This window comes from Empidonax traillii, unplaced genomic scaffold (assembly GCF_003031625.1).
Source record: "Empidonax traillii isolate 1590-97213 ecotype Southwest subspecies unplaced genomic scaffold, ASM303162v1 scaffold1102:size184380, whole genome shotgun sequence".
Classification (NCBI taxonomy): Eukaryota; Metazoa; Chordata; class Aves; order Passeriformes; family Tyrannidae; genus Empidonax; species Empidonax traillii.
In genome coordinates this window covers 28646-43266 of record NW_020956295.1, presented here as the reverse complement: position 1 = coordinate 43266, position 14621 = coordinate 28646, and the positions used below count along the sequence as shown (strand labels likewise).

The following is a 14621-nucleotide window of genomic DNA, read 5'->3' as shown; positions in this document are numbered from 1 at the left end:
TGTACGGAAATGCAGCACCAGAGATGGCTTCCTGCACCACGAAACCCCCAACATCATCATGCCTGGCATCGCTCTTGATCTCTGCACCCTTCCCAAGAGGGACGGAACTCAAGGAACGACTCCCTTTCCTCTCCTTCCCTATCTCATCCCAGCAACACGAGAAGCTGCTGCACCTCTCCTGGTCCCCACGTGGGTGCAGGATCTGTTCCACAGCCCTGGGTGACAGGGCCGAGCATCCCTTGGCACTGCTGCATCCCTGCCACCCTGCTGGGTCTGGATGCACCCGCCAGCCCACGGCACAACGAGGGGACTCTTGTGCGTTTTACCCGGCGGTTTCTGGGGGAAAGGATGTAAAAACTGGATTCAAAAAGAACAGGCTCTTCCAGCTTTTTCCACTCCATACCTGGGTGCTGGGGAGGGCAGAGTGATGACTAAACAGGAGGGGTTTTGGAGCTGTAGTTGCCAGGTGCTGGTTTGCTGTTGGATTTGCTCACCCTCCCATCCTATTTGTTTTATTTCTCTTCAGTCCCCCGGTAGCTGGAGGACGTGGGATGGGGAGGAGACACCAGCAGCTCTTCAGGGGCAAAGCCACCCTGTTTTTGCCCATGGCTGTTCAGTTCTGGTGTGGTAGGTGGGTGGGGGGTGGAGGATGCTTGTCTTGATGTGCCCCAGAGGTGTCTTCTCACGCCCCTTCCTCTTCCGTCCTGCAACCCACGTGGTGGCACAAGGGGCCATGATTCGTTCATTAAGGGATTTTCTGGGGTTTTTTTTGGGGGGGATTTTGCCTTATTTTGGAGTTGTGTGTGTGCATGTGTAGAAGGATTAAGGGGTTTTTTTTTTGGGGGGGGAGCGGTGGTCGTTTTTTTTTTTTGCTTGATCGTGTTCTGCACCCTATAAATGCGTGTCCTCCTCCTCCTCCAGGTCCTCCTTCATGAGGGTGTCGAGAGGAACGATCCAGCTGTCCCCCAGCTCCCCGTTGAGGTTCACCTTCTTCTCCTGCATTTCGGAGGAGGTCTCCATCACCTCCAGCGTGGGGTTGTCGTGGTAGCCGTTCTCCATGGTCTGCAGCTCCTCGGTCAGGCGCTGCTACGAGGAAAGAAAAACCCATAAACCCCACTGGAAAACCCCTTTGGCCACGCTGTGAGTGTCACCTCGGGGCTGTCACCCCCCAGCCAGCCATGACAGCTGCCCCTATAGATTTATAGAACTACACGTAGAGACTTTCACGGTGAGGTTGAGGCTGGGGGGGGGGGCAGCGAGGGGATAGCATGGAGCTGGCAAGAGAGAGACTCTGCTAATGGAGGGAGGGAGGACAGAGCAGCCAGAGACACGTGGAAAACCTCCAGGAGCAGCTGCCAGCTTCAGCTTGGTCCACCCAGGACCTTGGGAAGAGGTTGAGTATTGCTGCCTTGCCCCAACCCTGCATCCCAACTCCTGCCTCCCTAATTCGACTCCTCTCTTCCCCTCCCCTTTCTCCCACCCTGCCCCTTTTTAGCTGTTTTATTATTATTCTCCTCCTCGACCCAGGGGCAGCTCCCACCTTGCAGAAGCTGCCGACTCTTGCCCCTCCCTAAGCATCATCCCTCCTCATCCTGGAGCTCAGTGGAAACCGAGCAGGGAATGATGGAACCAAGCACTTTAACACCCTGGCCCTCTGATGTGCTTCAGGCCCCGACTCAGCCCTTCATCCCCTGGCAGACCCCCAGCCCATCCTAATTTTCCATCCACCTGGGCTCCTTCACCCTTGTCCTTCCCTAGAGGGATTCAGTGGGGAACTGCAATCCTTGGTCAGCCCTTTTTGGGACAGCAGGGCTCTTAGTGGGTCCTTCATCCCCATCCTTCCCTGGAAGGATTCAGTGGGGAACTGAAATCCTTGGTGAGCCCTCTCTGGGGAATTTAAAGCTCTCAGTGGGCACCCCTGATAAAAATCTGCCTGGATTTACAGCTTGGTCTATTACAGTGCTCCCAGTAAATGTCAGGAGACAGGCGTGGGAGGGAATCCATGGAGAAGGAAAGGGATGATGAAGGAAAACTGCAGGGCTTGGCACTGGCAGAGGGGCTGCAGAGGCGCTGCTGGGGGGCCCCTGGGTCGCTCGTGGGCAGGGGAGATGTGGGCAGGAATGGAAAGCAGAGGACACACCTGGGCTCTCCCAGGGGCTGCTTCCCTGTGGGATCGCCGGTCCAACCCCCAGAAGGATGGATGGATGCTCGGGCAGCGCTTTCTCCCGCCCTGGCAAGGCAACCCCTGGCCATGCAGCAAGAGGAAGGGGGGTTTTAAGCTGGGCTTTAGTCCTGTTAAAAGCTACTGGACCCTACCAAGCGCCGGAGGTGAGAGCTGGGGGTTGTTATGGATGCAGCTCCCGCCCCTCCGACCCCTGTGTTGGAACTCACATTAAAGATCAGGGCCACATGTCCATCATCAAACCCGGGGAGATCAGGGTGGATGTGCTGGGTATTTCCAAGGGAAAACAACGGAGGAGGGGGGGAGGGAGGGAGGGGAGGGTTGGAGAAAAAAAAAAAAAAAAAAGTAAAATAAAATAAAAAAAAAAAAACTTTCAAGTCACTTTTGGAAACGAAGCAGGAGGGAAATAAAATAAAATAAACCACCCAAAAACAAAGCCAGGAAGGAGAAATGTGTTTGATTTTTCAGAACTTGCATCCCTTGCTTTAGTGGCGCTACTTTACCCGGTGCTTGGTGGGAATTTACCTCCGGAACACCCAACTGGGACTGGTACCTGTTCCTCTGCACCAGGATATTTGAGGGTCACACATTTCCATGGCTAAAAATACCCTCTCTCTACCTGTTTTCTGAGCAATATGGGGCAAGAGTTGTTATGCTGCTCCCTGTCCCTGCTGGGATGTTTTTCACCCCAGCCAGGGCGATTTCATCCAAGTGATGATGAAACCCCAAGGGGACCACACTCCAGGTCAAGCATCTGTTGAGGTCCTGCATCCTCCCCCAGTTTTTCCCCAAAAAATCAAGCCTTGTAAGTACAGACAATTCTGATGCTGGTGTTGTTGGTTTGCTCTTCCCTGCCTCCTGTGTTCACCTCCCTTACACTGCAAGTATCTGAAGCAAAGGCTGCCCTATCCCTGTGGGGCAAAGGTTGGGATCCCTGGGGAAGGATGAGCTGGTCTGGGGGGGGAAATGACTTGAAATAGGATGCAGGGGTTTGCTTCTCCACTGGGAGGGTGGTTTACCCTGATTACATAATTTGATTTAATCCTTTTTTTTTTTTTTTTTTTTTTTTTTTTTTTTTTTTTTTTTTTTTTTTTTTTTTTTTTTTTTTTTTTTTTTTTTTTTTTTTTTTTTTTTTTTTTTTTTTTTTTTTTTTTTTTTTTTTTTTTAATCTCCCTTTCTGTTTCTCTCTGTTCTGGAGCCGAATCCTCAGCAAGAGCAGCTGGGACCAATGAAAACCTTGGTGCCGGTGCCGCAGGGTGTGGGAACGGCCAGTCCTTGCAGGTGGATGCTGCGCTGAAATCACCCAAAATTGCTTCCTGAGATAAAAATTACATGATTTTCTTCTTCCATGTCCTGTTCTTCCTTAAATCCTCCTGCTGCTGCTGCTGCTGCTGCTGCTCTGAGATTTGGCCCTGGCCCAGCTCTTGCAAAGGCTGAGCTGTGCAGTGTCGATGCCCTCCTGCGGACGTTCTCCTTCCTCCCTCCCCACCCCTGCCCACAGCCTCGGGCTCCCTCGCACCCCTGGGAAGGCATCGAGCTGATTCTGCGCACCCACTGCTCATAAAAGTATTTCAAGAATTTTTTTGGGGGGAGATATAGGTGATTTTGGAGGGGGTGGAGGGTGAGAAAGCCTTTCTTGTCAAAATTACGACCCAAGGATGCTGCCCAGCCCTGGGTGGCAGCAGGGATGGGTACTGCTTGTCCCTGTCACTTCATCACCAGCCTCTCCCATTCCTGCTTTTCATCCTGGCTGCTTTCCCCCTCAGGGAGCAGCTCCTGCCCCTCAGGAGCACCCGCAGCAGCCCTCGAGCACCACGCAAGGGTGTGGTGCCCGCTGGGCGAGCCAGGATGTCTCCGTGGGCAGAGATGGCAGCACTGGCGATCCCCATCTCCTGAAGGGGGTGAGAAGGTCCCGGGATCCCCGTCCCAACCCCCCCTGCCACCTCACCTGGTCCTTCTTCTGGGAGAAGCGCTGGTGGCAGCAGCCGTAGATGGCGGCGACGAGCAGCAGGGAGCCGGCCAGGGTGACGATGGTGATGATCAGGGGGGTGCTGAACTCGTCGATTATCGCCTCCCTCTCCGTTCTGTCGTTGGTGGTGTTGGCGATGCCGATGCCCAGCTGCCACACGAGGGACAGGTCAGACCCCTGAGCCACCCACACTCCCCCCACCCCACCTCGGGGCGCATCTGCTGTGAGCAGGGACCCACTTACCGCCTCCAACTTGTCCTTCCTCTCCAGCTCCTTGAGGATGTTTTCGGGGTGCAAAGGAACTGGGGGAAGAAAGAGGCTGCAGTGAGCACAAGGCAGGGGGGGAAGGTCACACCACCATCCCCTGATCTCCTTTCTGGAGTTCTATGGGCATGAAGCCAACCCTTCTAGGTGCTTCACAGCCAGACAAGGAACCAGGATCTCTTGGAAAGGGGACAACCCCCGGTCCTCACCATCCCCCAGCCCCAGGGGGTTGGGGGCATCTCCAGTGGGTGATTTATGAGCGAGGCCAACGAGGGGCTGTTACCAGCTCCTTCAGGCCAGGCCAGAGCAGTGCAGGATTAGTCCCCAGTGCCTGGCTGCCTTGCCTGAGGTCAGGTGCTGGAGGCTGGACTCCCCACCTAATGCCTGGGTTGGCCTGCTGATGAGGAAGAGGAGGATGGAGCTCAGGCCTTCCCTGCCCTCATGTTACAGCAGCAGGATGTCTCCATCTGCCTGGCATCCTGGTCCTAAAGCAACATTTGGGCATCCCAGGGCTGAGATGGATTTCCCCAAAGGGCTGTGACATGGGCAAGAAACTCCCCTCTGTGGTCCCTTAGGGAAGGATTTGGACTGGGCACTGGATTTTAATCACTTGGGAGGAATTTTTCACCCTACAGGCTGGTTTCCTGCCTTTAGACATCGTGGATGGGAGAGGGATCTCTGGTGCTCTCCTTGGAGAGAAAAAGCTCATTTCTGGGGTCTTCTGAGGCAATGGGATGGGACAGCCCAAGGAACGGAGCCCCTTGGCCAAGCTCCACCAGACCTGAGGGTTCTGCCGAGCCTCCACCTGCATCCCCGTGCCAGGGTCCCCATCCTGCCCCACTCTGGGCAGGAGGGTGGGATCATACTCACGGTGCAGCACCACCTGCACGTCCCAGCGCTCGGACTGTGGCCTGGGGGACAGCAGTGTCACCGTGCAGCTCTCCCTGCTGGCGTTGAACGTGTGCTGGCCCGTCGAGCACAGGCTCTCGAAGAAGGAGATGTTGGCGCTCGCCGTCCTCCACTCGGCCTGTGGGGACAGCGAGGGTCAGCGACTGTCCCCACACCCAGGGGCTGCCCTGGAACACCTCACCCCTTCAGCAGTGATGGGAGATGTCCCATCTTTTAAGAATGACTCCCTCCAAGGGAAGACAGGACGTGGCACTCGGTGCCCTGGTGTAGTTGATGCGGCGATGTTCGCTCACAGGTTGGACTCAGTAACCTCAGGGGTCTTTTCCAGCCTAATTCCCTCTGTGATTCCGTGATCTTCCCTCACCCCTTTGCACTGCCCGGCTGCTGCCGGCCCTCCCAGCGAACAGGAAGAGTTTAAAAGTAGTTTCTTTACAAGAAGCCGAGCTCTTGGCCGCGGTTCCTCACCGGGGCCCTGCACCAGCCTTATCTGTGAGCCGCAGCCTTCGGAGTTACAGGAATAGCAGGTCCCTGAGGGAAGCAGGGCGGGGGTGGCTGGGGAGGCTGAGGGGCCGCAGTGGGAGCAGGGCAGGGCTGTGCAGCCCCACTGTCCCCCCCACAAGCATTTCAGCCTTTCTGCCACCTGCATTTCTACCCTCTGTTCCCTGGCAGAACACGGGAACAGAGGGTAGAAATGTTCCCCGTCTTCCTTACAGCTTCCCGACTGCTCCGTGGGGAAGAGCGAGAGACAGTGTCTTGCTTTTGGATAGAATCAGAGAATGGATCATGGAACGGTTTGGGTTGGAAGAGACTTTAACAAGTCATTTTTCACCAGACCAAGTTGCTCCAAGTCCCATCCAGCCAGGCACTGAACACTTCCAGGGATGGAGCATCCGCAGCTCCTCTGGGCAAACTGGAGCGTGCCTGTGGGGAGTAGCCTGGTCAGCACTGGAGGGAGTGGCAGAGGCCTAGGTGGAGCCCATACTCCCTCTGAGATATTCCTGAGGCATTTTGTATCTACTCAGGGCTTTGCAGCAGCTGGGAGCTCACTAAGGTAGAGACATCACCCTCCTGCACATCACTCCTCCAAAGTGTGGGTGTGGCACTAAGGGACATGGTTTAGTGGTGGATTTGACAGTGGCCGGGTTAGTGATTGGACTCAGTGATCTCAGAGGGCTTTCCTGACTTTAATGATTCTACGATTCCTCCACAGGTCCTGCATGGAACATGCTGCGTGTAAAATTCCTCAATCCACGCTGAAACGAGGTGGCTGGATGGGAAAGGCTCTGCTCCTGCCGTCTCCATCCCCCCCCCCAAACCTTCCCCTCCCTCTCCAACACCCCCCGGGCGGCCGGCAGCATCCCCGCCTGCTGCACCACAAGGATGGGAGCTGCCCGGCCGAGGAAGGCACCTAATCTCACCCCATCTTATCTAAATATTTGGGAAGCAGTCAGCGGAGACAGGATGCACTTGCCGGGGCGGAAGGCCGGCCCCGGGTACAGTGCGAGGGTGAGCTCAGCACCGTGAGGCCCCGGCCGGCCCTGGGAACCTCGCCTGTCCTTTCGCTTCGCACCGGGAGAAACCTCCCTGGGGCTTCTCGGGGGTTGTAGCATCCCAGCTGCATTCCTGGGGAAAGAGCTGCGTGGGAAACCTGCCCCGGGGCAGCAAGAATAGGTGGCATTCCCTAGAAAGCTGGTTCCCAGCTGGAACAGGGAGGAGGGGGGCTGTGGCTTGGTCGTGCCGGTGGTTTTTCTCACGTCTGGACGCTGGGTGTTGCTCCTACTCCTGGAATGTCCCGTGTTTTATCAATCCCTGGCAGTGCAGCGCTCGCTGCTCGGCAGAGGCAGGGAAAGCCTCTGCTGCCTCCCTGCATCCTCCTTCCCCCGCAGCTCCGCATTCCCCCAGCCCTTAACAACCTGCTCCTCTCCCCACCACCCGGGGGGGGGGGGGGGGGGGGGGAAAGGCTTTTTAAAATGCTTTTTTTTCTTGGGTGGGAAAAGAAATTGGATGCGAGGCTAAAACGCAGTTGAGGACCAAACCCACTTCGCTGCCAGCTCGTGAGCGGTGCCTAAACCCCTAACGAGGCTGAGCTGGAGGGACTGACCCTTTCCAGGCTTGGAGAGGGGCAGGGTGAGGCCGCTGAGCCGGCAGGGATGCCCTGGCAGCTCTCCCCTCCCCGCTCGCATTCCTTGGCCGGAGTTGAGAGGCGCTGCCGAGCAGCTCGGATCCGGTTCCCACACTGGCGGGGACCTAAAACCAACATCCCCGAATGAGGTAACAGCACTTGAGTCAACAAACCACCCCCGCCAGCTGGACAGGGCGAGGGGGGACCACGACCCTCCTCGGTCAGGGGGTCCCTCCACCTGCTCCGGGGAAAGTCCTGCTGTGCCCAGACTGGTGGGTGTCACAGAGAAATTCCCTCAGTAAAGGTCAGGTGCTCCTGCTGTTGCTTTTGCAACCCCCACTGCAGAAGGCTCTCCCGAGCATCCACCGACTCAGCTGCCTGGCCACATCCGTGACCCGGTGGGGGACACGATGGAGGAGGGACAGGGAGTCCCTGGGAAGTGGCCACAGGGTCGTGCGTCAACCACAGCTCAGGCTACACCAGCCACCTCTGACTTCATCTCCTCTTGCTTCACCTGACTCATTTTGGGGCTGGAAAGGGGAGCAGAACACCCATCCATGCATCCATCCCTTCCAAGGAGGGAGCAACCCAAGCAGACAAGAAAAACCCAACTGAAAATACACTTGACAGCCAGTCCTTGGGAGAAGTCATCCTGTGGAACGTGAAGTGTCAACCTAATAAGCCTTATTAAAAAAAACTGTTAAGATCCTGCTCTAATCAAAGGAAGGGTGGGGGAACATGGACCAAACTGTTCAGGGCTGGTTCAAAGCATCACCTGCAGAGTAAGGATGCAAGGAACCAACCAGCCCACAAAATTGACCCACATTTGACCCACAGAGTGGTACCAACTGTACACTTGGCTTTTGTTTATTGTTTATAGTTTGAGTTCCTTTTTATTTTTAAATTTACTGGAGAAACTGAGGTGGGATGGGGTGAAATGTCAGCAGTTCCTGGGTTCAGTCCCAACTGTTTTCTGGGGTCTTTGCGTCGACATTGCTGCCCCACCAGCCCAGCCATGGGGTGGGTGGCTGCACAGTGCCCTCCCCATTGCCTCGTGTGATCTGGACATGTCCCCCCCCCACCCACCACTGGTCCCCCACGTTGCCCCTGATGCTCCCCTGGCTTCTTGCTGGGTGTGAATTTTTAGCACAATGCCGCCCCAACTCCGGCTCGGGGTTGGAGCCATTTCTGGAGCCGCTTCTCCTTATAGCACACACTTTCCTGTTTTCCCACGGGCTGTGAAATGCAAAGGATTTTTTCACTTTGCTGTCAGGATTTGGCTGGGGAGGTGTTTACCAGGGGCCTACAAAGCAGGGAAGCCAGATAGAGCCATTTCTCTGTTATCTGCTCCGCCGAGGAGGCACAAAACCGGTCGCAGCTTTCAGGAATCCAACGACTGGAAAGCTAATGGGAGCTGTTTTGGCAGCCCAGGAGGGCGATGCTATGGGAGGATGCACCCTTGGAGCCTTTCTGTGGCTGTTTTGAGGCATAACTGGCATTTTGTACTAACAGTGATTCAGCTCGTTATTCCGCCCAGAGGAATCGAAGGGAGATGGGACGACGGACTCGCTGCTCACCAGCTCCAACACTCCATTGCCCAGTGGAGTGGGCACAGAGGAGTGATGGATGAGGCCAAGCTGGGATGTTTGCCCACTCCCTAACTCACCAGTGCTTCCAAAAAAACCCCAGCAAAGCCATGGGAAGGACAGCAGCTCCATAACTGTACCCACAAGGAGGAGGGAAGCGTTAAACACCAGCACAGTCATAACTAATCTCAGGCTCCAAAACTGGGTTTTGTCGATCTGATTAAATATTTTTTTTTTTCTATATTCAGCATAAAGTTTGACGAGAAGCTTTCCCAGAGTGAAACCTGCAGCCACGTCCAGACACTGCCCGGGGAAAAGGGGTGGTCCCAGGAGAAACTGGTGTGTGTGACTTCACTTAGTGAAGACTGAGGAGAGGGAATGATAGGGCACGGGGGAATGGTTTTAAATTAAAAGAGGAGACGTTTAGACTAGATATTAGTGAGAAATTCTTGGCTGTGAGGGTGGAGAGGCCCTGGCACAGGTTGCCCAGAGAAGCTGTGGCTGCCCCTGGATCCCTGGAAGTGTCCAAGGCCAGGTCGGACAGGGCTTGGAGCAACGTTTTCTAGTGGAAAGTGTCCCTGCCCATGGCACAGCCTGTGAGAACATTCCTGAAATGCCAATTTCCTGATGCTCAGACTGCCAGAAACCACAGCATTGTAATGCCAAAACCCACCCCTGAGCCCCACCCACAGCTCAGGTGGATACCTGTCAGGACCTTACCAGCCATAGAGACCATGTGGTGTCTCTTCCCCTTTATCATCAGCCTAAAACTTCATCCTGTTTAGAAGTTACCAGTATCTTGCATCTTCCCTATTGCAGGAGACTCACAGTTTCCACAAGAACCAATTTGAAGGTGGATATCCCTCAGGAACACAAGGAGACAGTGCCCACCCACCAGAAGGGGTCTTGGTGTGCAGAACTCGTGTTAGGCTTGCCTGTCCCCAGCCTTGGCACTGCATTTTGCTACTCCCTGGTCTTGTGCAGGGTCCCAAACAAATGAAATGGGGTTTTTTGCTCTCACTTTAGGGTTCTGTGAGAGCTGATACAGCATCAAGGAGCACAGAGAGTCCCAAACTCCAGGTTTTTTGATGAAATTACTCTCATTTCTGGGCATTTTCTCACATGCTCAGAGCAGCAGCTGATCTCACATCAAAGCCCAGCTGCTAATCCTCCACGGAAGTCCAAAAAAAGTGGTACTTACACAGGTTTTGGCTTCTTTCAGATACATAGTGACCCAGTTGTCTTGCACCTCTGCAGGCACACCTTTTGCATCTTTACAGATGACCTGGAAGGACAGAAGAAAAGCAACTCTCAAGGGATGGGGAAGGTTGGAAGGACAGTTGGTCACTTATTTAACTGCCCCAAGCCAGGAGATATCCCAGCAGAAGCTCTGGTCCATTTTATGGACATGAGACAGGCCCAGGAGCCCTTCACTCAGCCCTATATATGTGGAAAGGGTTTTCACAGATGACTGACATGATTTTCTGTGGAATGTTTGCTAATGCCCTTCCCAACCCAGGCCTGGGGTTTGCAGTATAGGGTAAAGCAGGAACTGCTTTGGGAGTAGGAAGATCCACAGCCAGCAGATTGTGATGCAGCCCAGCCTGACAAAAGATGACCATCCAGAAACAGGATCCCCTTCCCACCTTCCCAGCACTTTGGTTATTCTGATTTGTGCTTTGAGGCCCCCCCTTAGCTCCCAAACCATCTTCTGCTGGTATCATCCACGTGCTGTTTGTGCTGAGTTGTGATCTTTGCCCTCTCATCAAGCCCAAGTTCACACCAAGGCAGCTTCTGCTCTCCATAATGCTTCTCTCCTTCCCAAATTTCACTTCTTCACCCAGATTGTAATCTCAGAATCATTGAACCATTAAGGCTGGAATAGCCTCCTAAGATCATCTGCTGATGATCCAACCATTCCCCCAGCACTGACAAGGCCACCACTAACCCATGTCCCCAAGTGCCACATCCACGTGGTTTTTAAATCCCTCCAGGGATGGGTACTCCACCACAGCCCTGGGCAGGGTGTTCCAAAGCGTGCCCACCCTTTCAGAGAGGATTTTTTTTACTCAAAATCCAATCTAAACTTTCCCTGACACAACTTGAGGCCGTTTTCTCTTATCCTGTCACTTATTACCTGGGGGGAATGACCAATCCCCACATCACTAAAACCTCCCGTCAGGGAGTTGTAGAGAGCAAGAAGGTCCCTCCTGAGCCTCCTTTTCTCCAGGCTGAGCCCCCTCAGCTGCTCCTCATCAGACTTGTGCCCCAGCTCCTTCCCCAGCTCCTTTCCCTTCTCTGGACATGCTCCCCTTCACCTCCATCCTCCCTGTCTCTTCCCAGGGGTGTCGTTACCTCATTTTGGAAAGAAGTGTTCAGGTGCTGGTGGCCAGGCTCGCTGGGCACTGTCTGGTCCCCTGGGGTTGGGGGGGATGGCTGGGCACTGTCGGGGCCCCGGGAGGCACTGGTGGGTTTGGCTGACGTAGGTCCAGCATCGTGGCTTCTCTGGTCTGAGTCCTCTACGTGCACCGAAAAAACAAGCAGGGAGACACTGTTACCGTACAGAGGATACAGCTGACACGGCTCTGTTAGGGATCAGCTGAAAATAAGCTTCCTGCTCTAGCCCTGCCTTGAGGATCGTTGTATCAAAGCTTGGAGAGGCTTTGGGCTGCTCCTTTTAATTTTTGTTTGTTTGTTTGTTTTTTTGTTTGATATGGAAAGAAAATCATTCCTGATTTTACTTTCTGCCGCTGAAACCCACCAGAGTGTTCTGGAGGGCTGAACCCAAAGGCTGTGATGGCTGTGTGGGATGGATGACCCTCATTTCACTTCATCTGGGGTGACTTCCAGGAAGGTTTCCTCAGCAGAGGTCAGCCTGGCTACCCAGGATCTCCCAGCCACCTTCATTAGGAGGGGATGAAGTGCCACAGCCTCTGCTGGCTGCACCTCCATGGAAGAAGACCAGGGTGACGTGCTTAGAAGTAGTGCCTGGTGCTAAGTGAGGCAGCCTGGGGTGTCCTCCCTGCCTGTTACTCCAGAAGGGCACAAGCCTCACGTCTACCAGCTCCATGCAGGTGTCTGAGACAGACCTGAGATCACCTCAGATGATTTTATAAAGGTCTGGAGCATCTTAGAATTATCTGTGCAGTGGGAGCAGTGCAAGGAGCGAAGCAACCTCCTGCCTCCCCAGGTCCCTTTGAAGACATGGATCTTCATCCCTGGGTTCCTAATTGATCCTTAAATGGTGACAAAGAGAAATAAAATGCCACAGGATGTTCACAGCCTGTTTGCTTTTGGGACTCCTGCCTCTTCCACAGAAAAGATGAGGGATATTTCTCTCCCAGACACATTCTGAAGGCTCCAGGAGAGAATTAATTCCAAAGCCATCTGTTTCTCTTACATTCCCTCACATAGTTATTAAATATAAAGGGTTTTTTAGACCTCTTCAGGCTGAATGCTTGAGGTCAAATTTGAATTAACATATTTTCATACATCACCCTTTAATGAAGAGCAGCCCTGTGGAGCAGGAGGGGAGTGAAACATCCTTCATGATGATACTCATTTCACCTCCTTATGGCTGCTAAAATGCTCAAAACATGACTTGGGTGAACCCAGTGAAGATGATCTTGCATTAAGACCTTGGCCCATTCAGTGATGCCAACAGCTGAGAGGGATGGAGATGGTTTTAGAGTGGCTTTTGTATTCCAGGTAACTGGAAACTGGTTCAAGAGCAACATTGTCCAGGGGGAGATGATGAAGTGCTTCAGTGTCATCACAGCTTTTATGCAGAGCCACATGTGAGCTGAACACACAATCCCAGCCAAGTCTGGAAGGCTCCGTGGAGCCCTCACAGTCCCACAGGGTGATTCCTTCCCTAGGGATGCTACCTGAGAAAATGCCAAGGGGGACACTAAACTGTGCCTCACTGGGGCACTTGTGACTTACATGACTGTAAAACTTCACAGATCTAGAGAAGACATAGTAATGGTGTTCAGCAAGATCCTGAGCACCACATGGACACCCTTAATGCTGCTTAGACAGAAGTCAGCAGCCAAGCCCCTCCCGCAGCGGTGAAGAATGTCCTCCCCAGGTGCTTAGACTCTTTTAGAGGTTGTAGACTCAAGAGTTTAGCCACAAAATCTCCTTAGTCATTTAAAGCTCATTTGCTGTGCATGCCCAGACAGCCTCCACTAAGCTGTCAGCTGTGCTAGGGACCTCCTACACTCAGCAGTCAGACTGTTTCATCAGCTCTGCAGTCCCCACCCCTGAACCCATCGCTGCTGGCTCCCGTCTGCTGTCACTGGAGATCGAGTCACTGCAGCTGATGGCGCCCTGGGCACTGTTTAGTCCATCCAAAAGCCAATGCCAATGCTCTTGCTGGTTGATTCTTGCCTTGAGTTTCACTGACTGCACTGACTCGACCTCCGCCGACGACAGCGGGGTCCTAAATACAAGGACGCCACAGAGACAACTACGCTGGGAAGCCCCAAAATGAGACGAGGTGATGACACCCCATAATGGCAGGGGGTGTTCAGGGCAGGCAAAGACCACAAAAGAAATCAAGGTTCTCATCTTCTGGTACCTGCTCCAGGAGTCAGTGTGGTGGCTGCCTCTGGGCTCTTGTGGATGCTGCCGGGTGGGGAAGTCGGAGATGTTTTACTGGTGGGGAGGGGCAGAGATCCACTTAAAGGGGAAACAGAAGTGCTGGTCCTTCCAGGCCTGGTGGGAGAGGCGAGGTCCTGGACTGGAGAACTGGAAGAAGAATGAGGCTGCTTGGTGACATGTGTGGAAAAAGGGTCCTTGGGGCCAAGGGCAGAGCTGCTGCTCAGGACTCCGGTGCTCTCAGTGGCACTGGCCAAATGATCCGGAGGCTGGCTTCCCTGAGGGTCCGGCCTGGGTGTGGCAGCAGCCCCTGAACCTCCTGGGGTGGCTGGAGGGCTGCTCCCATGAGTGAGGACGAGGTTTGCAGCAGTGGTGGTCCCCAAGCTTCCCAAACCGGCTGCAGGGCCGGCAGGGGTGGCTGTGGTCGCTCCGGAGCTGGCTGCAGAGCTGGCCTGCCGAGTGGTGGGGGGTGGCGTGGTGGGGGCAGGTGTTGGGTTTTCCTGTTTGGCGATGGTGGTGGCGGCCCCTTTTAGTGTGGTAGGTGACAAGGCAGGGGTGGATGGGGTGATTCTCAGGGTGTTTGCAGCGGTGGTGCCTTGAGGAGCGGTGGGTGAAGCGGTAGAGGGTGCAGGGGGTTCTGGCTTGGCTGTGGTGGTGGTCATTTGAACCGTGGTAGGTGACTTAGGGTCGGGTGGTGTGTCTCCTGCACCGCTTATAGGGGTGGTCACTTGTGCCTTGCTGTTGCCTGTGGTCGTGGTGATGATGTCACTTCCCCCTGGAGCTGCAGCATCTGGATCATCCTGGCAGCTGGCACCTGTGGAAAAGTAAAAACGCCAAGATAAACCGTGAACTGAGGAAACTGCCCTTGGTTTCCACCCAGAACAGGTATTTGTAGAAATAAACGCCGCCCACAAACCCTGAGTCCTTCACTCTGAACCCCTATCAAATTCCACATCCTGGTATCGCTGTGAGGAGGAAACACGAGGA

At 54.3% G+C, this 14621-nt stretch overlaps 1 protein-coding gene across 1 annotated transcript; it reads right to left on the bottom strand.

Annotated features, from left to right (window-relative positions):
- Positions 1 to 450: 450 nt before the first annotated feature.
- PODXL (podocalyxin like) lies at positions 451 to 14448 on the bottom strand (the record flags this gene model as incomplete). Its single annotated transcript, XM_027904907.1, has 8 exons — positions 451 to 1086; positions 2392 to 2448; positions 4131 to 4305; positions 4399 to 4453; positions 5286 to 5442; positions 10234 to 10317; positions 11388 to 11551; positions 13615 to 14448. Coding segments are annotated over 8 exons (1721 nt in total), but the record flags the coding sequence as incomplete, so codon positions are not given.
- Between the last annotated feature and the right edge of the window lie 173 nt (positions 14449 to 14621).